This window comes from Amblyraja radiata, chromosome 18 (genome assembly GCF_010909765.2).
Source record: "Amblyraja radiata isolate CabotCenter1 chromosome 18, sAmbRad1.1.pri, whole genome shotgun sequence".
Taxonomy (NCBI): domain Eukaryota; kingdom Metazoa; phylum Chordata; class Chondrichthyes; order Rajiformes; family Rajidae; genus Amblyraja; species Amblyraja radiata.
The window spans coordinates 21,411,992-21,436,516 of NC_045973.1; the positions used below are offsets into that span (position 1 = coordinate 21,411,992).

Consider the following 24,525-nt stretch of genomic DNA (forward strand, 5'->3'; position numbering starts at 1 on the left):
AAAACCTATCGAGAGTGGCTGAAAAGTTTGGGTTTGGAAACCTTGTAGTTTAGAGGAATTAGTGGTGACCTTATTCAAATATATAAGATATTAAGAGGACTTGACAGGAGAGATGTGTGTGTGTGTGTGTGTGTATGTATGTACACACACTGAACTTTTATTTCTTGTTTATTATGTTGTTTACATATTCTGTTGTGCTGCTGCAAGTGAGTATTTCATTGTTCTATCTGGGACATACGACTCTCTTCACTCTTGTTTCCACAAGTGTGAGATTCACAAACAAGTGCACGTAGCTAGAAAATACCACATAACCATGACTGTATTGAATAGCGGGATAGTCTCAGAGGGCTGAATAGTCTACTCCTGTTTCTATGCTCTTTTGAAGTTTTTTATTCACTATACAGATCTGGTCATCCCAAAATAAATTGGATGTTGGTGGTGGTAGCAGATACAATAGTGGCATTGTAGAGGCTTTTAGATAGGCACATGGATATGCAGGAGTTGGGGGGTGTGGATATTGTGCAGATAGAGAAGATTAGTTTAACTTGGCATCATATTCTACGTGTACTTTGTGGGCTGAAGAGCCTGTTCCTGTGCTGTACTGATCTATGTACTAGATTACTGAGACAGGTATCAATGGACAGGGTTGGACAGCATTGGCGGTTGCACACGGCATCATCAGCCCTGTGTAGCTCGGCCGAACACTTCATTCACGTATCATCAAGTTAACCAGCAATTGCCATCTGGTTAATTTGGATTTTGATTTTGAGGGTCAAATATTATTTCATGAACATCTTGTACAAATGCAGCAGATTGATTCCCCTGCAAGGTACGATATGTCCATTATTTTTTTAAATGGTATCTGTATAAATAGGTCACAACTAATGTTCCTTGACAAATCTACAACTTCCCAGGTGAGCTGGTGAAAGTTGGCGTGTCTGAAATGAGGTTTCATAATTCCAAGCCAAATCCGTTCCCTGTGAATAAGCTTCTGCGGTCTCTGCTTTTTAATGACACACCTGCAAATCTTGATTAATGTCAACGTTGGCTGATGGAATGGTTTCCATTCCGATATCCACCTCGGGGTCCAATGGTACCTGGTCAGGTGCAGTACAGGCTAGAAGCAGAGAAAAATGCCCCTGCACTCTCCCAGCTAGTTTGCTCCAGGACTGCTAGGTCTGGTGGATATCGCAGGAGCTGGAATGTATCCCAGACTTCGCAATTTAATTAAAATATGTTGTAAATGTCATAAATATGTGAATGAAGTTATTATATAAAAATAAAAGTTCGGTAGAAAAGTAAAGCTCTCTCTATTTTTTCTGTCAAACAAACCCAGGCACTGTTTGAGACGGTAGAACTCTCTCTATGTTGTCCTATCAAATGTTCCCAGAGCAGGGACAACACAGGTTTCATATAATGTACAGCTCCCTTTACACTATCTCATCAAACAGTCCCAGGGAAGGCATAGTTTAGGTCAGATGCAGAGTAAAGCTCTCTGCACTGTCCCTAGGAAAATTACGTACAATTATAAGGCATAGATAGGGCAGACAGTCAGAACCTTCTTCCAAGGTCCAACAGACATTGTGGGCCCCTTGGCCAATTCCTGTGCAGTACCTTTCCATGTTTGAAAAACGATGCCAGTGCATGGGTTAGATATACAGAGTAAGGCTCCCACTACAATATTCCATTGATCTGTTTCAGTCCCAACATCCCAGAGGTAAACCTGACATTTGACTTTTATATCTCCTCATTACTTACTCTGGATGAAGTTGCGAGTTGTAGCTGGGGGAGATGGTGTAGTTGTTTTCCTTTATTGCTCCTTATCCAAAAGGAACGGTTGAGGTCCCTGAGCCAGGAGACAAGCATCTAATTCTGATAGATGGGATCTGAGGTCTTTACCCAACCATTGCCCTATCCAATCTTCATTTGCAGATGCATAATCCTTTATCCAATTTCAGGTAAATCCTCCACCCTTTTTCATCTACCCAGCTTCTGCTCCACAACACCCCCCCCCCCCCCCCCCCCACCCTCTCCGACCCCCTGCCCACCATGCATACATTTCTATTTATCCTCCAGTTTCTCACTCCTCCATTTCTAATCACCCAACCATCCCTATTCTGGGTCCCCATCCCTCCCTCCCCCCCCCCCCCATGCTTCTGAATGCCAAACTTTATAGATTAGTCCGTGTTTTGGTGGAAGAGAGTGTGCTGAATTAATTTTGAAGGGCTGCCAAGCCTTTCCTGTGCTGAGTTACTAGGACAATGACTGTAAGCTACCTGATGTACAGCTGGAAATAAAGGAAAAGCCAGAGACCCTTGGGAGACCCAGAGTGTGGAGTCCAGCTTGAAACAGCAGCATTAAATCAAGGCGGAAAACAACACAAACTCCAGGTGCCTGGAGTATCCCAAGGCAGGATATAAACTGCAGTCATTTCTAGTTGTACTGATGCGTGCTGGGTACAATGGTAGAAAGAGCTTCAAGATTCTGTCTGCAGAATAGACAGCAAAGAAACATGCCCTAACATGTAACCCCTCCACCCTTTTCCACCTGTCCAGCTACTTCCACCCTCCCCTAACCTCCCCCCACCCTTTTCCATTGCCCCTATTATGCAGTTCCTTCCCCCTTCACCATCCCCTTCATCTATTTCTCATACACCCCACCAAAATGACCATAAACCACCCATTTACACTCATCCCATTTTTTTCTCCCCATATTCCCATCAACTCTCCCTAGATTCTCCCACTCACTTAGCGGCATTTTACAGCGGCCAATTGATCCACCGACCCACACGTCTTTGGATTATGGGAGGAAAACCAGAGCATTCGGAGGAAAACCACACTGTCACAGGGAGATCATTTAAACGCCACAAGATTAGCCCCTGAGGTCAGGATTGAATCCAGGTTGCGGGAGTTGTGAGGTAGCAGCACATCAGCTGTGACACTCTTGTGCCAAATTGCCATTTGCTCAGCAATCTGGGGGCCCGTTGATGTTTAATTAGAAAGGCTTAATCTGGATTCTATTAAAAAGGTCAGTGCACAACTGGGGCCTTTCCCTTCTGTCCCTTTCCTACCTGTAACTATACCCCTGGACCACAACATTGTCTTCTGCCATGTCATTACAACCCACCATTATGTGCCAAGTGCCTTCCAGCCCAATTCCTCACTGTCACCCAGAACTAGGGACCAGTCCATAACCTTCTCCCTTCGTATGTGGGCAGAATAAAAGGGCTCAGCATAGGATTCGTGTGAATGGGTGCCTCATGTTTCTGTACTGTACGACCCAACTGTATAAATCAGGGTTTTTGGCACTACTGCAGACGGCTGCTTGGAGCTTTCTCTCCCATTGTGCGTTGCACCCATTTGTAAAATGATAAATTAGTGAAGCCTCTATCCTACCTTTGTGATATCCCAGGTATTTGCAACCTGATTTAATCGTACCAAGTGACCTGGCCAGGCCTACCTAACCTAACCCAACCCCCAGACCTTCCTCAGTGTATCCAGATACCAATGGACCAGAACAGTCCACCTCTGTCAGAAATAGTTTGACCCAAAACCAGGCACTCAGTCCAGAACCCACTACCCTCAGTCCCTTCTTAAGCCCAGCCTCATGTCATGGACATGACTGACCCCAACATCCCTCAGTCCTGCTCTTTCCTGCACCACAAATGGATTATCCGTTCTCCCTTTTCCCATTAGTGCTTGGGAATACAGCCCCAGCGATGGATGAATGAGTCCCTGGGGGATCTGAATTTAAAAATCTGGGACCCAGTATAGGTCAGCAGGCATGACTGAGGTGGGATGGGGCGGATGTGAGCTTTGGAAGGTTGTTGAGTAGAACCTGGTACATTGTCAGTTGGAAAGAGTGAAGAGTGTGAACACCATTACACTGCAACACTCCATGATGGGTGGGGCTCCACTGGCAATGTAGAGCTGAGATTGATGAATTAAACCTTCCAGTGAGGGGGGGGGATGGGGGGTTAGAGCAGGTCTGCAAGCTGTGCTTATAGCTGTCTAAACATTTCCCGATCAGTTGGGGAAGAGGGAAAGTGGGAAAACCTTGGATCAAAGATAAATTCTTAAGATCAGCCATGGACTGACATGCAGGTGCTGTCACCATGGTTACAGGCATGTACGTTCCTGCTCTGAATCCTTTCCCCTACAGAACCATCTTCCAGAGGTCGTTTCTACCCTCGATGAACAGACTGAATGAAATTAAAGCTGAGAAGCGGTCCTTGAAGTTGAAGAAGGCAGCTGGCCCTTTAATTGTCCAAGTTTTACCCATTTGCCCACAGCCTTCTCCAACACTTTTGACTGGCCTTTGTGCTGAGGTTTGCCAGTACACATCTGGTTTGAATTTCAGTTCAGGACACGGTGGGGGTGGGGGCGAGACATGGGGGGCGGGAGATGTTTGGCTTCCGTGAACAATGCTGATGATTTAATTGCGACAGTGGAGTGGATAGGCTGCCTGCGTCTTGTGCGCACTGAATCACACATTGGTGCCTGTTTAGCAGCTGCTGCACGGCTCCCCAGGGTCGGAGGTCAAGATGCGAGAGAGTCTACGGCTTCTGTTTGGGGCCTCATGTTATTGTGGCTGTGGCTGCCTGGAGAAAAGCTTCCATCCAAGCAGATAATTAAGGCGATGTGCAGCAAAAGTGAATCGGAGAACGGATGCTGGGGACTGAGTTGGGGAGGGGGGAGGGGGGTACTTAGCAAATAACTTAGGCATGGCCTCTGTGACACTTTTGTGTTAGACCCCACAATGTTGGGCTCCAAAGGGCAGGCAGTTCACGGCCAAGGATGTTCAGAGACACTAACCTCCGTGCGTCAGAGGTTTTGCCCATTCCTCCTAAGTCAGTGTGGTTCTCCTGTAGCCCCGTGTGCTGCCCATCTCTCCACCTTAAACAAAGGAGGGTTTGTGTCTTACTCGAGAGCCTGGACTACATGATCCAGATGGCACATCAGCGCAGTGTGAGGTGTTTTTGGAGGGAAGTGGCATTAAACCAAAGCCCACCTGCTCATTGAAGCCAGAGTAGAAGTTCCCCAGGGATCGAGTGACCAGTTCACCTGGTGTTCTACCCTTTATCACTCAACCAACGCCTCAACACAGTTAGCTGCTCATTGTCAGGAAATGAGCATATTATCATGAGCATTATTAATGAGCTCATTATCATTATTATTATTTTTTAATTATTGTAGAATGTGGGCAAGTCTAGCAAAAGGTCACAATGTATTGCCTATCCTTGCTTGGCCTTTGTCAGCTTACTCCAACATTGTAGTCAACCACCTTGCCGTTGTGTGGAGTCACAGATAGGTCTGACTGGGTGAAGGCGCCAGACACCAGAAATCTGAGAACCAGGTCAGTAAATACAGTGGCTTTGTTATCATCAGTACACAATTTAAAAAATGATTATGAAAGGATTTGAACTTGGGACTTGAGGTTGAGTCCAGGATTTCGGGGTGCCAGTCCTCCTTGACAAACCGACTCTCCCTAATCTTCTCAGGAAGTAGAGGTGCTGATGTGCTTTCTTGATAATTGCATCAGTGTTCTCGGACCAGGAAAGATCTACAGAGATGTGCACGCCCAGGAATTTGAAGCTCTTGACCCTTTCAACCATTGACCCGTTGATATAAACGGGACTGTGGGTCCCCATCCTACTCCTTCCAAAGTCCACAATCAGTTCCTTGGTGTTGCTGGTGTTGAGGGCCAGGTTATTGTGCTGGCACCATATGGACAGTTGCTCGATCTCTCTTCTATACTCAGACTCATCCCCATCAGTGATACGTCCCACAATAGTGGTGTCGTCAGCGAACTTGATGATGGAGTTCGCACTATGACCGGCTACGCAGTCAAGAGTATACAGTGAGTACAGCAAGGGGCTGAGCACACAGCCTTGAGGTGCTCCCGTGCTGATTGTTATCGAGTCAGTGACACATTTCCACCAGTACGAACAGACTGTGGTCTGTGGATGAGGAAGTCGAGGATCCAATTGCTGAGGGATGCGCAGAGACCCAGTTCTGCGAGTTTGGTAACCAGCTTGGAGGGGATGATAGTATTAAATGCAGAGCTGTAATCAATGAATAACAGCCTGACATATGAGTTTTTGTTGTCCAAATGGTCCAGAGCGGAGTGGAGGGCCAGCGAGATCGCATCCACCGTTGATCTGTTGTGGCGGTAAGCGAACTGCAGTGGGTCCAGGTTTTTGTCAAGGTAGGAGTAGATTTGCACCATGATCAACCTCTTGAAGCACTTCATCACCACAGGCGTTAGTGCTACAGGTCGATAGTCATTGAGGCACGTCACCTTACTCTTCTTGGGCACTGGTATAATTGATGCCCTTTTGAAGCAGGTGGGAACCTCAGACCTCAGTAGTGAGAGGTTGAAAATGTCCGTAAAAACTCCAGCCAGTTGGTCCGCACAGGTTTTTAGAACACGACCAGGTATACCATCAGGTCCAAGGGCTTTTCGAGGGTTTACCCTTCTGAAGGATTTCCTGACGTCGGCCTCTGTGACTGAGACTGAAATACCATCACAGCGAATGGGGGCTCGGGAAGGCACATCAGTATTCTCCCTATCAAAGCGTGCGTAAAACGCATTGAGCTCTTCAGGGAGTGATGTTTCGCCGACATTCGAGCTGCCTCCTGAATCAATCCCTTTGATGGAGGAGGAGGAGGTGGAGGAAAAGAACCTATAAACGTCCACAAAAAATGAAGATTGGCTGAGAGTGAGTATTCTTGTGCAGTCTGAAGAAGGACCTTGACCTGAAATGTCTTCTATCCATGTTCTTCAGATATGCTGAGTTACTCCAGCACTTTGTGTCCTTTTGTGTATTAACCAGCATCTGCAGTTCTTTGCTTCTACATGAAGAGTGAGCATTAGTTTGTTGCCCATTTCTGTGCTATCCCACACCGGTTTGTTAGCCTCAACAGAGGGTAAGGAGGGAGCTGGCATCTCACACACTGATGGATTTGCTCGGTGTCCTAAGGGCGGTGAGATGTGTTGGCTATATTTTCCACACAGCACAGTGGTCGCCTGCAATTGTGGATCACTGAGTGAATTACTGAGACAGCTCTCCCAGTGTGTGTGTGTGTGGTACACAGCACCCAGCTCCCACACCCTCCCTCCCCCAGGCCCTTCGTCTGCCCATCCATCCCAGACACCCCAGTGTGACTGCGAGCACAGGGTAGACAGGACGCCATATGGGTCGGCTCCGCTTCCTTCCATCTGGAGGGCAAACTTTCAGCACTGTTACCTAACTCCCTAAGCCGCAGTTGTTTTATGAAGTTTGACAACCCCCCCGACCATGGAGTCACTGCACGTCTTGTAATTTGGATCAACCTGCCAACAGCCAGCATGCAAACATTGCATCGTTAGTGCAGCGTGAAGGCACTGTGGCTTTTCTGCACCATTCAGCTTTACATCATTTAACAATTTAGCAATAGCAGGATGTCCATAGCTTGCTCAGCATTTCTAAATAATTACCTAGAATCTGCAGCAATAGACTAATTACGTTAAACTCAATTTTCTCTCCAGTCCGGGTCCTGCATATGATCCAGGCAAAAAATTAAGCATTATAGGGTTAGTCAAGTTACGTTTATTGCCATATGCACCAATACAGTGATTTAGATGTACAATGAAAATCTTGCTTGCGGCAGCATCGCAGGCACAGAGTCTCAGGCAATGCACAAAAACATAAATTGCACATAATTTACACAAATTCTACAAGACAGTGAAAAGGAAAACACTGGGCAAAAATAACAAGGCCCTGAGAGAAAGCTCCTTCTATTTCTGACATAAATGCCATAATCTGCCCATCAGACCTTCACGTTTGGATGTGGCCATCTGGATCACCCAGTTTCCAGCCATTTCAATTCCATTTCCCATTTCCACACCAACCTGGCCTCCCTCACTGCAGGGTGCAAACCAGAGGAACAGCGCCTAATATTGTTGTCACCACTTAACACCTCCCATCCTCTGTTGCTATCTCCACCCTTTGCTCCGCCACCTGGCTCCAACTGACAATCGACCCCTCACCTCAGTCCACCTATTGCCAGGTCCTAACCCATCTCTCTCCCTTATCACATGGCCATCTCGCCTCCGATCTTTCAATCCAAATGAATAGTCTCAATCCGAAATGTCGACTGTCAATTTCCCTCCACAGATGCTGTCGACACATTGAGATCCTCCAGCAGTTTGTTTCATAGTCCAGATTCCAACATCTGCAGTCTCTTGTACCTTCAAGTTTACTCGTGCACCACTGGGGTTGAACATCTGGTTGGATTTTAATTACAACAGTGGTAACCCAGTTAGCCGGTCCATTCACTCAAATTATTTGTGAACTGAAGGAGATGAAACATAATCTGAAAGGACACAAAGTACTGGAGTAGCTCAGCGGGTCAAGCAGCATCTCTGGAGAACAGAATCTCTGGAGAACATGGATAGGTGAACAGGTCAGGACCCTTCTTCTGACGTCCCAAAACATCACCTACCCATGTTGCCCAGAGATGCAGCCTGACCCGCTGAGTTACTCTGGCACATTATGTCCCTTTGTTTAAACCAGCATCTGCAGTTCCTTGTTTCTACATGAAAACATAATCTGGCAGGGGTGGGATTATGTGCACAGTTTAACAGACAAACAACTCAGGAAGTTCTTACTTTTCATAGATTTGACCGAAACAATTTAAAATATTTTTTTTCTGATTAGAAATTTGAGTCAGAGTGGCCAAAATATCAATAAAAAATAACTGGGTACAGTATTGGATGGAAAGAGATGCAAATTTATACTGTTTTAAGGTTTGTTCAGTATATTGAGCAGTGAATATTATCAAATGTATGGTGAATTATTTGGATGAAGGCCCATGTTGAATAAGAGTCACCGGGACTAATAAAAGCTTAGAAATGATTTCAAGCAAATTAAACTGTCATAAACAAGATCGCAAATCTCAATTCCTGCTTTTTAATAAGGAAACCATTATCGGTCTGTTGTCATTTGTTAGCAATTCAAACATAAACTAGGTTGGTAATAAATCTGCACTTGTTTATATCACAGCTGCTGCACATGAGGCAAGTGTGACACTGAGGATTGCCAATGTAGCCCTGACCACCACCCTGATCCCTCACACGAATTAGACACAAAATGCTGGAGTAACTCAGCGGGGCAGGCAACATCTCTAGAGAGAAGGAAAGGGTGATGTTTTGGGTGAGAAAGGATCTCAACCCAAAACATCACCCTTTCCTTCTTTTGCTGGGTATGGGCTGCAATTGTTGCTGCAGTCCTGCAGCACACGCCTTTACACAGGTAATGCTTCTGATGTTAGATACTGAGGTTGGCTCAGTGGAGAGCTCTCCACTTTAAAAGTATCGGGTCACTGTGATAAGTTGGAATCCACAGTCCTGCATGAGAGCTTTTAGCAGCTGCTATAACCAGTGCTGACTGTACCAGCGGCTCTTACTGCAAATACGTTTGCACATCTTGTATTGGCGGCATGATGGCGCCATGGTAGAGTTGCTGTCTTACAGTGCCGGAGACCCGGGTTCAATCCTGACTACGGGTGCTGTCTGTACAGAGTTTGTATTTTCTCCCTCGATCGCGTGGGTTTTTTCCAGGTGCTCCGGTTTCCTCCCACCCTCCAAATTCATCTTTCTCAACCTTATATTGCCTCTGCCAGCCACTAGCCATTCCACCAGCTTGTCTATATCTTTTTGGGCTGTTACTGTCTTCCCAGCTCGCGGCCCCTCCGAATTATGCATCACCTGCAGATTTAGGGATTTTGCACCCAAGTCCCCCTAATATGTATAAACAAGTAATGATCCTTGTACCATTCCTAGGGTTTTTCACTGTACACTTCCCCACTGTCCAAAAACAACAATCTTAAAACATTACTCTCTCTTCGCTGCTACTTAATCTTTTTTTCTATCCATGCCGCGTTTATTTCAAGACCTTCAAGATGGCAAGCCTATTATGTGACACCTTTCTCAACACCACAGTATATTAGATCAACTAGAGCTCCCTCATCAACCCTCTCACCGTTCATCAAAAAACTCTCTTTTTTCTTTAAGAAATCCATGCTGCTTTCTCCGATTTATTCACACTTGTCCAAGCGAGTGCAGATTCTGTCGCTAATTATTGCTTCCAGAATGTTCCAGTCACCAGGGTCAAACTGACTGCTTTGCACACATTCAGCTTTGTGGTTTTCAACAAATATAACTTGTTAGAGAGCAGCATCCAATAATCTGCACATAGATTCCAGGCTGGCTAAGTTAAGGGCTGTATAAATTTGGTTTGATTTGACACCTTTTTAGCGATACACATGGAGCTTGGCACATCATTTCTGAATTCTCCAATGTGGTAGCTCCCCACATTGGTCAATATGGTGTCTGTTTTAGACATGGAATAATTGATGTCCCAGTAACTGATTTCATGGGCTTTTATGTTTGGGTTAAGGAGCTGAGTCAATTTCACGTTTGCTTCCGTCGGGACTGGAGGATTTTACTATCCCCTCCAATTTAATGTCCGTTAATGGTCACCATTCTGAGACCACTGGTTCTCCATTTCTGTGCCAAACACTTGTTTTCATGCAGCAGTAGTCTGGTTCCGTTCAATGGCTCCTCGCTCTACCCAATGCTAGGCTTCCAGCTCATTGCATGCAGATTTCCATTCCCACCTCCGGAATACAGCCGACTAACGTGGCAATGCAATGTGAGAAGGGGGCGGCGTTACCATGGTAACATGCATTGTACTGCGTGTCAAGAGGAAGACCATGATGCATCATGCCATTTACTCGGCAAATTTATTCATCTCCATCCTTGTTTGTGGTTGCACAGAGCAGGTTTGTTCCGTTGGGAACAGCGGTGAGTCTCACAGGCAAGGCACGGGTGGATCCATCGAGGCATTCTGGGCTACACCAGCATCGTTGTCGTTTGGGCTCCGCACCGTCGGCTCAGGGAAGTGAGGCTTTCCTACTAACGCAATATACTGAAGATAGAGGAAAGAAGATAGAGCTTGGCTGTGTTATAGACTTGTTCAAATAACCTGCTGCCTTTCATCGTTGAATAACCTGTCTCTCATCGCCTCTCTCAGTTCAATAACCTGTTGCTTTTCATTGTCAATAACCTCTTTGCTTCTCATCACCAAATGGCCTTTTGCTTCCTTGTTGAATAACCTGCTACCTCTCATCTTTGACTAGCCTGCCACCTCTCATCATCGAATAGTCGTCTGCCTCACATCATTGAATAGCCTGCTACCTCGCCTCATTGACTAGCGGGCTGCCGCTCATCGTTGACGAACCTGCTGCCCCTCATCATGAGGGACAGGCATTTGGCTGAGGTCCCAGTGGGCTGCTGGCGGCTGTGGAAGCGGAACCTGGGAAAAATTGACAGGTTCAAGAACAGGAAGGAGAACAAGGGTAAATTTCTATCAGTCGTTAGCCGATGCACCTCCGAAGTGCAGGGGAAATCAAGTGAAGCTTCTCTGTTCAACAGAGTCACTTCCTGCCTAAGGAGACAGCCGCACTTAATGGTTGGAACTCTTGCTTGTGTGTCAGAAGTCTGTAAATTCAAGTCCCACTTGAGAGATGTGATTGATAATGCAGGCTGACGCAGTGCACCAACGAGGGGTTGATGCACTGTCTGGGCTGCCATTCCTTTTCTGAGGTACAAAGCTGAAGCTGCCTGGGGAGCAAGGTGAACACAGATCTCACTGCAATCATTGGAAGAAATGCCAGGACACTCCTTCTGTTTAGTCTTCACCTCTTTATATATATAAGATTATCTTGCCGTTTATAGCGTTACTATTTGTGGGGTTTTGCTGTGCATAAATAAGCTGTGTTTCTTCTCCTTTAAAAATTACCATATTTTGGGAATCCTGAGTTGTGCGCTGCAGTAGACATATAACTGTTCCATTTCTTTCACCCCCTCTCCCCCCCCCCCCCCCCCCCCACTACCAGTGTTAATGGATAATTTCTCATCTCCATTGTAGAAATCCGAGCACAGTTGACGGAGCAGCTGAAATGCCTGGAGCAACAATCGGAATCCCGCCTCCAGCTCCTGCAGGACCTACAGGAATTCTTCCGGAGGAAGGCGGAGATCGAGGTGGAGTATTCCCGGAGCCTGGACAAGCTGGCGGAGAGGTTTGCGGCCAAGATCCGCAGCTCCAAGGAGCACCAACAGTTCAGGTAAGCTGTTCTGGGGGACCCGCCCTCCGGATAAACCACTTCTGCCATATCTCTGCAAGCTTTGGTAAAGATCTAAGGTTGGTAGCTTTAGGATTGTACAGTTGAAACACAAGGTGGGGTGGCAAGGTAAAGCAGTGAGCTTGGTACCTACAGTAACTGGGGGCTGAGATTAGAGAATTCGGGTACTGGAACGATTGAGAGATTATCCAATTGTCCTTGTGAAGGGAAAACAAGACAAAGCAGGGATTTGTTAATCTATTTTCATATTTCACAACTAGTGGAGTAAATTTATGTATTTCCTTACATAGTCAGAGGGTAGGTAATCTGCAGAACTCATTACCACAGAGGGCTGTGGAGGCCAAGTCAGTGGATATAGACACATTCTTGATTAGAACGGGTGTCAAGGGTTATGTGGATAAGGCAGGAAATTGGGATCAGGAGGCAGAGAGCAGCCATGATTGAATGGCAGAGTAAACTCGATGGGCCGATTGGCCTAATTCTACTCCGATAACTTGTGAACATGTACTAAACCTTTATGAATCAACAGCACTTCCCATTTCCCACAGAATCTAGCAGAGAACATATATTCACAAACAATTACAAAGGGGTAAAGAAAGACTTGGGTGTGAGTGGAGAACATCCAAAGAGGTGCTTACAGATGTGCACATTTGGACGTAGAGCTTCAGGGCAAGGGGAGTGATGCTGTCTTGAGGGTGTATTAAACATGTCATGAGAAGCACTTGCTAAATTGGAATTTCACTTCCCCAGCACACCTAAACGTGATCTGTTTGACCAGAGGTGGGGTGGGACAGAAATGATTGGACCATTGCCAGTAAGGATGCTGATGAAAACTAGCATTTGATACACATATTAGTGCTGAGTGAAAAGGATCATTCTCAAATATCACTGTAGTAAAAAGCCAGGCAGCAGCCTTTCCAGGGCTCACTTTTTTGTTAACGCTTCGTGTAAAGCGGTTTGGCAGCACTGCAGACAGTTCCTGCAGTAGGAGTGGAGGGGGCTGTGAGGTGGCATTACAGAAGTTTACACAATCAAGAGGGGCATAGATAGAATGGTCACAGTCTTTTCCCCAGGTTAGGGGAGTCTAAAACTGGAGGACAGAGGTTAAAGATGATTTGGGGAAAGATTTAAAAAGGACCTAGGGGGAAAATGTTACTGGCGGAGCTTGGTGGGTAAATGGATCAAGGTGCCAGAGGAATTGGTTGTGGTGAGTATAATTACAATGTTTAAAAGACACTTGGATCTGGAGAGGAAAGGTTTGCAGGGATATGGGCTAGGTTACAGTTAAGTGGGACTAGCTCGGTTAGGCAACTTGTTTGGCATGGACGTGTTGGTCTGCAGGTCCTGTTTCTCTGCTGTAATACTCTATGACTTGGATTACAACAGAGCACAATATGTGCCTCCACACTGTTCCCAATAAAATCATTAGCACAGTAATCTGTGCTGTTGACTTCACCTTTATCAGTTTGGGGAGTAGACTCTGGCTCAGCTGCTACATTATATCTACAGTGCAGAAACAAGGCACTAGGCACAACAGCACCGTGTTATCAGGAATTAACAGCTCATAATATGGAACTGGCTTTCTATCATCTTACCAGAGCAACAAAGCTAATTTTGCCAAAGGTTAGTTAGGCACTATAAATTGACCTGAGTAAGTAAGTGGATGGTAGAATCTGGGAATGTATGGAGAATAAAATTTGTGGATTTGTGTAAGATAGGTGCAAATGGGTAACTTGATAGATGGCATGGACATGATGGGCTGAAAGGCCTGTTTCCATGCTGCATGTTTTTCTGGGTCTAAGATCTGCAAACTGAATTCCCAACTAACCAACCCCTTCTCATCTACTGCATCAAACACTGATCCCCCTCCTGTCCCAAACTACATTAGGAGATTGTGGTGAGAGTTTGTGGCTTTGAGAATAGTGCAGGAAGTTAACCACAGAGGGACTAGTACCACGTGGCAAATTGCAGGATTCCACAAGCTGTGCGGCCAGGTTCACTGCCAGGCACCACTCTCGCTTGTAGACCCCACATTCTCATGATCAAGAGCTTGAAAAGGCAGCCAGCATCATCAGAGACCCACACCACCCTGGCCACACACTCATTTTCATCCCTGTCATCCGGAAGAAGGTACAGGAGCCTGAAAACTGTAACGTCAGGGTTCAGGTACAACTTCTTCCTTACAGCCATCAGGCTATTAAACATTACAACCTCAAATAAGCGCTGAACTACATAGACTATTATTGTTATTATTGCACTATTATTGTTTGTTTTGTATGTGGACGTGTGTGTGTGTATATATATATACGATATATATATATATGTGTGTGTGTGTGTGTGTGTGTGTGTGTGTGTATATATTTCAGTCTGTTGGCTGCTGCCTCAAAAATTTCAATATATATATTTCAAGAGTGTTTTATTGCCATATGTCCCAGATAGGACTGAAATTCTTGCTTGCTGCAGCACAACAGAATATGTAAACATGGTATTTAATGGGAGAAAAAAAATTCAGTGTGTATATATACACATGCACGTATACTCAATAAATAAACAAATATAGTGCAATAGTCTGTTATAGTTCAGGGATTATTTGTTGTCACGTTTAAAAGCCTGATGGCTATAGGGAAGAAGCTGTTCCTGAACCTGGATGTTACAGTGTTCAGGCTCCTGTACCTTCTTCCCGATGGCAATGATGAAATGAGTGTGTGGTCAGGATGGTGTGAGTCTTTGATGATGTTGGCTGCCTTTCTGAGGCAGCGACCGATAGATCTATTCGAAGGTTGGGGAAGTCAGAGTCGGTGAAGCACTGGGCAGTGTTCACAACCTCTTGCAGTCTTTTCCGCTCCTGGACGTTCAAGTAGCCGAACTAGGCCACGATGCAACCAGTCAGTATGCTCTCTACTGTGCACCTGCAGAAGTTCAAGAGAATCCTCTTTGACATACCGAATCTCCGTAGTCTTCTCAGGAAGTAGAGGCACTGATTTATAATTGCATCAGTGTGCTGGGTCCAGGAATGATCTTCAGAAATATGCACACCCAGGAATTTGAAGTTTTTGACCCTCTCCACCATCGACCCATTGATATGAACAGGTTTGTGGGTCCTCATCCTTCCCCTTCCAAAGTCCACAAATCAGTTCCTTAGTTTTACTGATGTTGAGAGCCAAGTTGTTGTGCTGGCACCATTTGATCAACCGGTCGATTCACATCCATCCATCCATCCTCTTGTTTCTATATTTGTTTGTGGACTGGTTTGTACCTATATTTGCACAAAAACGGTACACGATAGCGCTACTATTTTTGCACCACCTTACTCACCATTGCCCTGTGATGTCAATTAAACAAGTTTTGTTCACATTGATGGTATATTTTACAAGTTATTGACATTTTAAACTTTATAAAAAACACTTTATTTTCCACCGTCAGCAATGTTCCACCCCCACAATGACATCACAATGGGATCTCATTTACATTAAAAAACAACTCCGTTTTAAAAAACACAGCAGCGTTCCACCTCACAATGACATCACAATGGGATCCCAAATTTCATTTACATTAAAAAAACTTTTTTTTTAAATCTCAATTTTCATTGTGGGGGTCTGGGATATGGGGGGGGGGGGTTCATTTTTTAAAATTTCCATTGTGGGTGTGGGATAGGGTGGAGAGAAGGGGGGTAGGGATGGAGAGGGAGGGGAAAGTGGGGGAGGTGAGGAGGGAATGTGGCGATGGCGGGAGAGGAGGGGGAGTGGGGGAGATAGTGGAGTGCATGATAGAGGGAGAGGAGGGCAGTGGGGGAGGTCATGAGGGAGAGTGGGGCGGTGGGATAGGGCAGAGGTGAGGAGTGGGGGAGGAGGGCGATAGCGGGAGAGGAGGGGATAGGGAGGGGAGAATGGTTATGGATGGAGGGAGGGAGTGACTGAAGGTAGGGGTGAGGGAGGGAGTGGGGGGGAGGAGGAGAGGGGAAAGATGGAGGGTGAAGAGGAGGGGTAGTGCATGCTGGGGGAATGAGGGTAGGGGTGGGAAGAGGGATGGTGAGGAGCAGTTGGGGGGGTTGCCATGACTCGTGTCACAACGGGAATCACAGTGTCACAATGGGAACCCGTCAGTCACGCCTGCGCAGTTGGGGGCTATGGGTGAGCGGTGGAATATTGCGTTGGAGTATCGGTGCCCAACGGGTCCTACTTGGTCTAGTATATTACTAGAACTCTCATCTAGTTTGTTTCTATGTCTATGAGGAGTGTGATCCTGAAATTATGCCAAAACGTTACATGAGAGTGTTACAATTTTTGGCCCACTTTACTCACCATGGTCGTGTGGTGTAGTGTATCAAGTGTCGTTCAGATTGAAGGTATATTTTGAAAGTTATTCACATTTTAAACCTTACATAAACCACTTTGACAAAAATCTGTTCCATCTGCACTGGCAGGTGGCAGCGTATTGGTTTGGAAATGCTAAAGCTGTGTTGCCTTTGGTTTGGAAATGCTAAAGCTGTTGCCTGATTAAAGTTGCCTTGCTTTCTATATAATTAAAAGTGTAATCTTGACCACTTCCTGTTTGCACTTTATATTGATTTTAGAAAAAACGCTACCATGTACGGCTGTGTTGCCTTTGGTTTGGAAATGCTAAAGCTGTGTTGCCTTTGATTTGGAAATGCTAAAGTTGTGTTGCCTTTGGTTTGGAAATGCTAAAGCTGTGTTGCCTAATTAAAGTTGCCTTGCCTAATTAAAGTTGCCTTGCCTTCTATATAATTAAAAGTCTAATCTTGACCACTTCCTGTTTGCGCTTTATATTGATTTTAGAAAAAAAACTACCATGTACGGCTGTGATTTGTGTCCATCTTACTCAGAGTCCCCCTCTGCTCATCAGGTGCCGAGGATTTTTCCCATCGATAAAAAATAAAAGAGTTATTAGTGTTTAAAAAATGTTGAGTTTCTCTCTCCTGTCAATCACGCCATGAAGGCCACGCCCCTTCTGGTGGGAGGGGGGTAGGGACAAAACCTAGAAGTGTGGGCATGGCTCAGTCTCTGCAAGATGGAGGAGGGAGAGTTCACGACTCGCTGTCTTTAGTGGCCTTGCACCCTGCTTGAAATGGTATGAAACTGCTCTTGAATTTGGTGGCCTTGCACCCTGCTTGAAGTGGTAAGAAACTGCACTTGAATTTGGTGGCCTTGCACCCTGCTTGAAATGGAATTTCAAGGAATAGCCGTGTATCAACTGCCAGCCCACCAGCCGTGAGTGAGTGAGCTGCCAGCACAACAGGCTGAGTGACTGAGCCGCCGGCCCAAGAATCCATTCGGCCCACAATGTCCATACTAGCCCTCTGGAAACCAGTCCCTTCAGCCCACAACACCCATACTAGCGCTCCAGAAAGCCCCCACCACTGGCCACCAATATTGGAATTGGTGGAGAGGTGGAATATTGCGTTGGGGGACCAGCCCTCCCGAGTGATGCTGGGACCCAACGGGTCCCACATAGTCTAGTATATTTTTGTATGTATTGTATGTGCCTGTTTATTTATATATGTATATGTGAGTATGTGTATATATAAACATACTGAACTTTTTTTCTTGTTTATTATATTGTTTACAGTACTATGTTTACATATTCTTGTGCTGCAGCAAGTAAGAATTTAATTGTTCTATCTTGGATATATGACAATAAAACTCTGTTGAATCTTGCCACTATGACTCCCGAATATTCAGCCATGCTTTATCATGGCCTAGCATTTAGAATACTGAAATACCCAATGTGAAGCTATGCATGCCACCACTGTCCATCTCTTAATCTTTGTAGCAGTGCAGTGGACCAAAGCCTGTACTTCCTTCCATTGACACACTTTTCTGATACTGATTCATTCGTATGTGAGAGAGATATTTAATGCGGGCATTTCAGCAAGTCTTGGCTGCAGGTTTGAATAATGTTCCCACCGTTCGTGTGTGGAATGGATCTGAGTCCCTGCCTGCCAAATTTAACTATGAATATATAAATTAGTTCAAGATCCCCTCATCAAACAGGCATGAAAAGTGGCAGCCCAATAACTGCCTTGAAGTCATTGCTGAATCTGGACCGTGACATGCGGCGATGAGATTATGTGGCATCGTAACATTACAAATAATCTGTGCAATATTCTTCAGCGTTGACCCAATGTTTATAGATCCATTGGTATCAACACTGTGATGCATGACCTGACTACCCGTTGAGAGGTTTGACAGTGAGTTTCAGCAGGCTCCAAGCTTGCAAGATTGAACTAGTTTGTGCACCCATGACCTCCACAGCTGTAATGTACTGAGCATCAGTATACTTGTATTCATCCTCCAAATGGGAGAAGTGTACGTGTCTATGAATGAAGGGTGGTCCTGAATGCCATGGGACAAAGACTACGTTGTTTATTGTTTTGCTGCATCATTGTTCAGTTACAATCAATGCCTTTCTGATATCTGGCATTGCACATCAGAAGTCCAGCACTGTCCTCCTCTCCTAGCCTCATTCGGTTAGCCACAGGTCCTACTGGATCAGAGACTTCACCGGTCCTCGTGTGGTGGTGAGGTCAGGGGAGAGAAACAAATGGACTCTCACCCTTGGCTGGAAGGGACAGGGATGGGATGGAAAGTGTGAGGGAATGGTTACAGTGCAGGAGGTTGGCAGGGAGGGGATTGCAGAGTCAGGGTGGAGAGATCCAGGGTTAGAAGTATCATAAATTAGGGGGCATTGGAGAGGTACGTTGAAGCATTCTTTACTCAAAAAAAGGGTGTACTTATCATAGAGGGCATGCGGCGAAGAGACACCACACTGGTTCCAGGGTTGGCAGGTTTATATGAGGAGAGACTGTAAAGTTATAGAGTTGTTCAGCACAGAAGCAGGTCCTTCAGACCACCAGGTCCAAGCCAACCTTTTTGGTAAGATAAAACCAATGCCTATGCTAGATACCAAGAGATCAACAATGTAGAAAGCCTGAAGGTATAAAAGTGCAAGAGTAAATGTTTAAAGAATATAGGGGAAGCCAAGGGAGGAAATGAAAACCCACATTAACACGTGAAGGGTAAAAGGATTATTCAGAAGTACAATATACAATGCTGAACAGGTAACCTGCGGTGTGTGCAGATGGAACATATGGAGATGTGGGTGGTGGGGGGGGAAGGTGATTTGAAAAAAATACTGTTTACACAAAAAAGGGGATACTGCAAAAATTGTAGTGAAAGAACAGGGAGACAAATAGGAACAAAAATGCATTTAGTGGGAACATTAGTTTGTTATGTTTCAAAGTAGATAGGTTATTGTGCAGCTACCTCAGCCTAGAAGCATGCGAGGAAATCGCAAAGACTCTGAGGATCACTTTGAATGCTCTCTGGTCACTGGCAGCAGGACAGGGAACTGGGAGATTACTAACAGTGCAATTGTTTCACAGAAAAAGAGAAACTGGGTAACTTCAGGCCAGTGACGTGACTTCACTGGGAAATTGTCGGAATCATTTTGAGAGACAGTATCAATTATCAAGTTGTAACTGTACCCCCCTCTAGTACTTTCACTGGCAGATCATCCCATATACCCACAAATTGTCTCTCGGGTCCCCTTTAAATCTTTCCCCTCTGACGCCCTCCAGTTTAAGACTCCTCAATCCTGGGAAAAAGGCTGTCATCATTCAACCTATATATGCTCATCATGATTTTACAAATGTCCATAAGATCACCCCTCAGCCTCCTTTGCTCCAGGGAAAAAGTCTCATCCTATCCATTCATTCCTCATAACTCAAGCCCTCCAGTCCCAGCAACATCATTGTGAACCTTTTTGTCACCCCTCTACCTTAGTCACATGGCAACCAAAGCTGTGCACAATACTCCAGGTGTGGTCTAATCAATATCCTATACAACAATATCCTATACAGCTGTAACAAGACAATGATTGTACTTAGTGCTTTGCCTGATGAAGGCAAGTGTACCATATGCCTCCTTTCACTACCTTGTCAACCTGTGTTACCACTTTCAGTGAATGATGCACTTGTACCCCAAGGTCTCTCTGTTCCACAACACTCCCCAGGACCCTGTCATTTACTGCAGAAATCCTGCCTTGCTTTTGACTCCTGATTGGAGGCAAGAATGTTAACCACTCAGCCACAACTGACACCTGGAAGCCTTCAGGACATTGCAGGAACAGCACTAATAAAAGGAAAAACAAGCACGCACACTGCATGTAATGCAGAAAACAAGCCGCACCACATCTGGTGCTGTCTCTCTTTACCTTCTGTGCTCTGCAGCTCAGAGATGACTGCAGTGATTAGCTATCATCTCCCACCTCTGAAATGCAGCCTCTATACAATGCCCAGGAGGATGGAAAAACATGGGAAAGAGAAAATAAAGCCAGGAATGATCTTAGTTGCTGCATTCTAAGATAGTTGGGTCGCTCTGTAATTGTGTTAAGTATTCATTCTGGATGTTTGCCGCTTGGCTGGCCACTTCCCAGTGCCCTGCAATCGGGAGCGCCTGGAACACATTAGCTATCGGCAGCTCAGCTCCATCTTCATGTGGTCTATGTGCAGTAGGGCGGCAAGCCCGGCTGCCGCAGCCAATGGAAACCCAATGGAAGGCTAATTGGATGCAGCTGTGCAGGTCAGGGGTCAGCTGAGGGTGCGACACGTGGCTCAGCGAGCAGGAAGTGGCTCCCTCCAGCGTGACCTGATGCGTGCGAGGGTTGTGAGTGTGTGTGTGTGAAGTGAGGCACCTGGCGATCTGGAAGCAGGGAAACAAATCCACACTGCCTTTGCCTGAGCTGTTTCTGATTGCAGATTAACTCAAACAAACCCTTACATTCCCTTTTGATGGAAACCTTTGGTTGCTTAGTTTGTTTTTGACGCAGGGGAATAGGAGACCGCCAAACAGCACTGCAGCTCATGTTTTAAGGGTATTAGGCTGTTTAGTTTAATGGCATCATATCATGGGCTGATGGAACCATCTTGTTGAAAAGCATGTGAATGCTGGCCAAAATATATCAGTGAACCAACATTACTGAACTACATTATCTGCTCCTTAAGACATTGTTTGTAGGAGGTGGTCAAACCGTCCACAGAAATGATGACACAAAATGTAATCCCAGTGTGCCTCAAGAGATATTAGAGCAGCTTTGTCAGAGGGATAGAGTTTGCCTTAAGGATGTGAGATGAGGAGGATGGGGTTTGAAGAAGAAATTCCAGAGCTCATGGCAAAGGATATGAAAGGTGAAGGAAAGTAGAGTGATGCTAGAAGCAGGGCCGTCTTAACAGGGTTATAGGCCCCCAGGCAAAGCAGTGCACTGGGGCCCCTACACTTCCAGTTTCTTTATGCCGAGTCAAATATGCTGTCATGCACGGGCGATGTTCTTCTCCGTTTCCATGTTCTACAATAACATTCTACAATACATGGATCAACATGGGGCCCCTATGCTCGTGGGGCCCCGGGCAACCGCTCAGCGTGCCCATACGTTAAGACGGCCCTGGCTAGAAGGCAGAATTTGATTATGGCAAAGTTATTGCGTAGGAAGGAACTGCAATTACTGGTTTACACCGAAGATAGACACAAAATTCTGGAGTAACTCAGCGGGACAGGCAGCATCTCTGGAGAGAAGGAATGGGTGACGTTTCGGGTCTGAAGAAGGGTCTCGACCCGAAACGTCATTCATTCCTTCTATCCAGAAATGCTGCCTGTCAACGGGACAGCATTTTCTCCAGCATTTTACTCCAACATTTTGTGTCTATTTATGATAAAGTTATTTGCTGGGCTCAAGATGGTTATTGAGGTAAGAAAGGATGAAGGGTCTGCCTTGAACATGGAGGAGAAGTTTAACATCCAATTGTTGATTGCCTGTGAGCTAGTGAAGGTCAGGGAGATCAAGGGTGATGAGTGAATGAGACCTTGTGTGAGTTAGGATATGGGGAAGGATTCATGGCGAATCTGCAGAGGGCTGGATGTAGAAGATGGGATGATGGTAGCCAAACCAGTGAAATAGTTGAATCTGTTAATCATGCTGGACTGACAGGACTGATAATGGGTGATGTTACAGAGGAGTTTATGCAGGGAGGGTTGCAGAGGATATGCGTTCAGCTGAAGGTCAAATAAGATGCCATGGTTAGCTTCATTATAGATGAGAAGGGGGATGGAGGAGAAATATTATTGTCCAGCAAAATATATGTCCATTTCAACAGGTTCAATTATAGCTGTAATGAGTGGTAGGGAAAGGGGGGGGGGCTGGTGTAGGAAGAGATGGAAGATAAGCAGATTGAGGAAAGAAACGTGGGTGAAGGAGGCAGGGTGAGTGGAAAGAAAGGTATGCGCAGCAGGGGGGTGGGAGGAAATGGATAGATGAGAACGGAGGGGGTGGATGAGATGAGGGTTACAGGAGGTGGTGGGGTACTTGAAATTGTGTTTTTTTCCCAAAATAGCTTCCATTTAAACCGATCAAATGAGTGTAATCATAAGCGCTGTTCCATACATTAATGAAATAAATCGACTTATGACTTTGGCCTTTACAAAGCATTTGGACAGTTACATGGATGGGATAGGAAAGGTTTAGAGGGATATTAAATTTAAATTTTAAATTTCTTTATTTATATAGCACATTTTTAGTCAACTTGCAAAGTGCTTCACATAATTACATTCACACACACAGGCAAAGGTGGGTGAAGTGTCTTGCCCAAGGACACACACAGGCAAAGGTGGGTGAAGTGGCTTGCCCAAGGACACAACGACAGTATGCACTCCAAGCGGGATTCGAACCAGCTACCTTCCGGTTGCCAGCCGAACACTTAGCCCATTGTGCCATCTGTCGTCCTATTGTCGTCCTATTGGCCAAACGCGGGCAGATTAGACTAGCTTGGACAGTATAGACACATTTTGTGCTGTATGACTCTATGACTATGACTTCATTAATTCATGTCAGTCACTAGATCTGAAATGATATATTTCGAAGATAGACTCAACTGTTCTGTTTAGGTCAGAGGTGAGTCTGGTTGATACTGGCCTAGGTTACATATGTATTTCAGTGGCTGTAAGCCAACTCCTGGAAAAGAGATTGCTAAACTGCTCACACACAGATGAGATTAAAGCTCTCTCTGCAGCAACTCTGTGTACCTTACTAGTTTAGACAGAAAGGGAGCTCCTTTTACACTCCCCCATCAATCACACCAGAGACCAATGAGAATGAATGATCAATTATGCAGTGGCATGAACGGGTACTCTTCGCAATGAGAGCAGTGAGAGCAAATAACACTGAGATCACTCGGCAGGCTAGAAATCAGGATTGCATTTGGACTTTGACAGGCTCTATGACGTTATGATGGTTATCTTGTCTTTCAAAGCCATCCTGCTTTAAAATCAAAGGCACATCATCTTTCAAAGGCACTGGAATTAACGAGAGTGCTGAAAAGGAGCAGGCAAAGTGCAAATTGCCTGCATTGTTCACAAATAATTATATTTGTCTCTTAACAATGTTTAACAGTGAATACGAGGTAAAGAGCTGCAAACCCTGTATGGTGTTCGCTTATATGAAGTATGAACAGTACCTATCTCTGCCAAAGTCTCACAGAGAAAGTGAATGAAGCAAAATACACTCTGATATCTCTATTTATTAAACCATTTCAGGCCTGTGTTTAGCTCTTGGTCTGTACAAGTGAATAATTATGAATCTTTACCTGCTTTGCATCAATAGGGAAAAAAGTAGATGCATTAAAAATAGCAAGATAAATATGTACCTTGATTAGGAAATGGGCAGGTAAAGAAAGAACTAGGAAAAGGGAGAAAAAAATTATATACTTATCATATGCATTATGTTTAAGAAGGAACCACAGATGCTGGAAAAATACAATACAATATACAATACAATACAATACAATATTCATTCGAAATTCCGTTTCCACAGCCATACAAACAAAGACAATTTCCTACAGACATACACACAATTTAATTCACACAAACATCCATCACAGTGAACCCACTGTGATGGAAGGCAAAGTCTTTTCTCTCCCCTGTTCTCCATGTCTCTCCCGATGTCCAAGCCCCAGGCGGGCGATGATAAGTCCCACGGCCATTTTAGGCCGTGCCGGGCGATTTACGGCCCCGCTCCTGGTCTAAAAGTCACAGGCGGGCGCTGTAATGTCCCACGGCCATGAAGCCGTGCCGGGCGATGTACGTCCCCACTCCGGGTCGTTCCAACCCCGCGACACGGGCTGGAGAAGTCGCGTTGTGGGAGCTCCGGGAAGCGGTCTGTCCCCCCGGACCCGCGAGCTCCCGATGTCCCAGTCCACCGGACCTGCGGCTGTGTTGCTGGAGCCTCCGAGCCCCAGGAGTCGAGTCGCAGCAGCGAGTCACCGCCGCTC

General features: G+C 45.5%; 1 protein-coding gene across 2 annotated transcripts in view; it reads left to right on the plus strand.

Moving 5' to 3' along the window:
• srgap3 (SLIT-ROBO Rho GTPase activating protein 3) overlaps positions 1–24,525 on the plus strand; it is a 190,716-nt gene that overhangs the window by 70,690 nt on the left and 95,501 nt on the right. For both annotated transcript variants that reach the window (XM_033036793.1, XM_033036794.1), the window contains exon 2: positions 11,975–12,170. In XM_033036793.1, the coding sequence (XP_032892684.1) occupies positions 11,975–12,170 (196 nt within the window). The remainder of the gene's footprint in view (positions 1–11,974; positions 12,171–24,525) is intronic.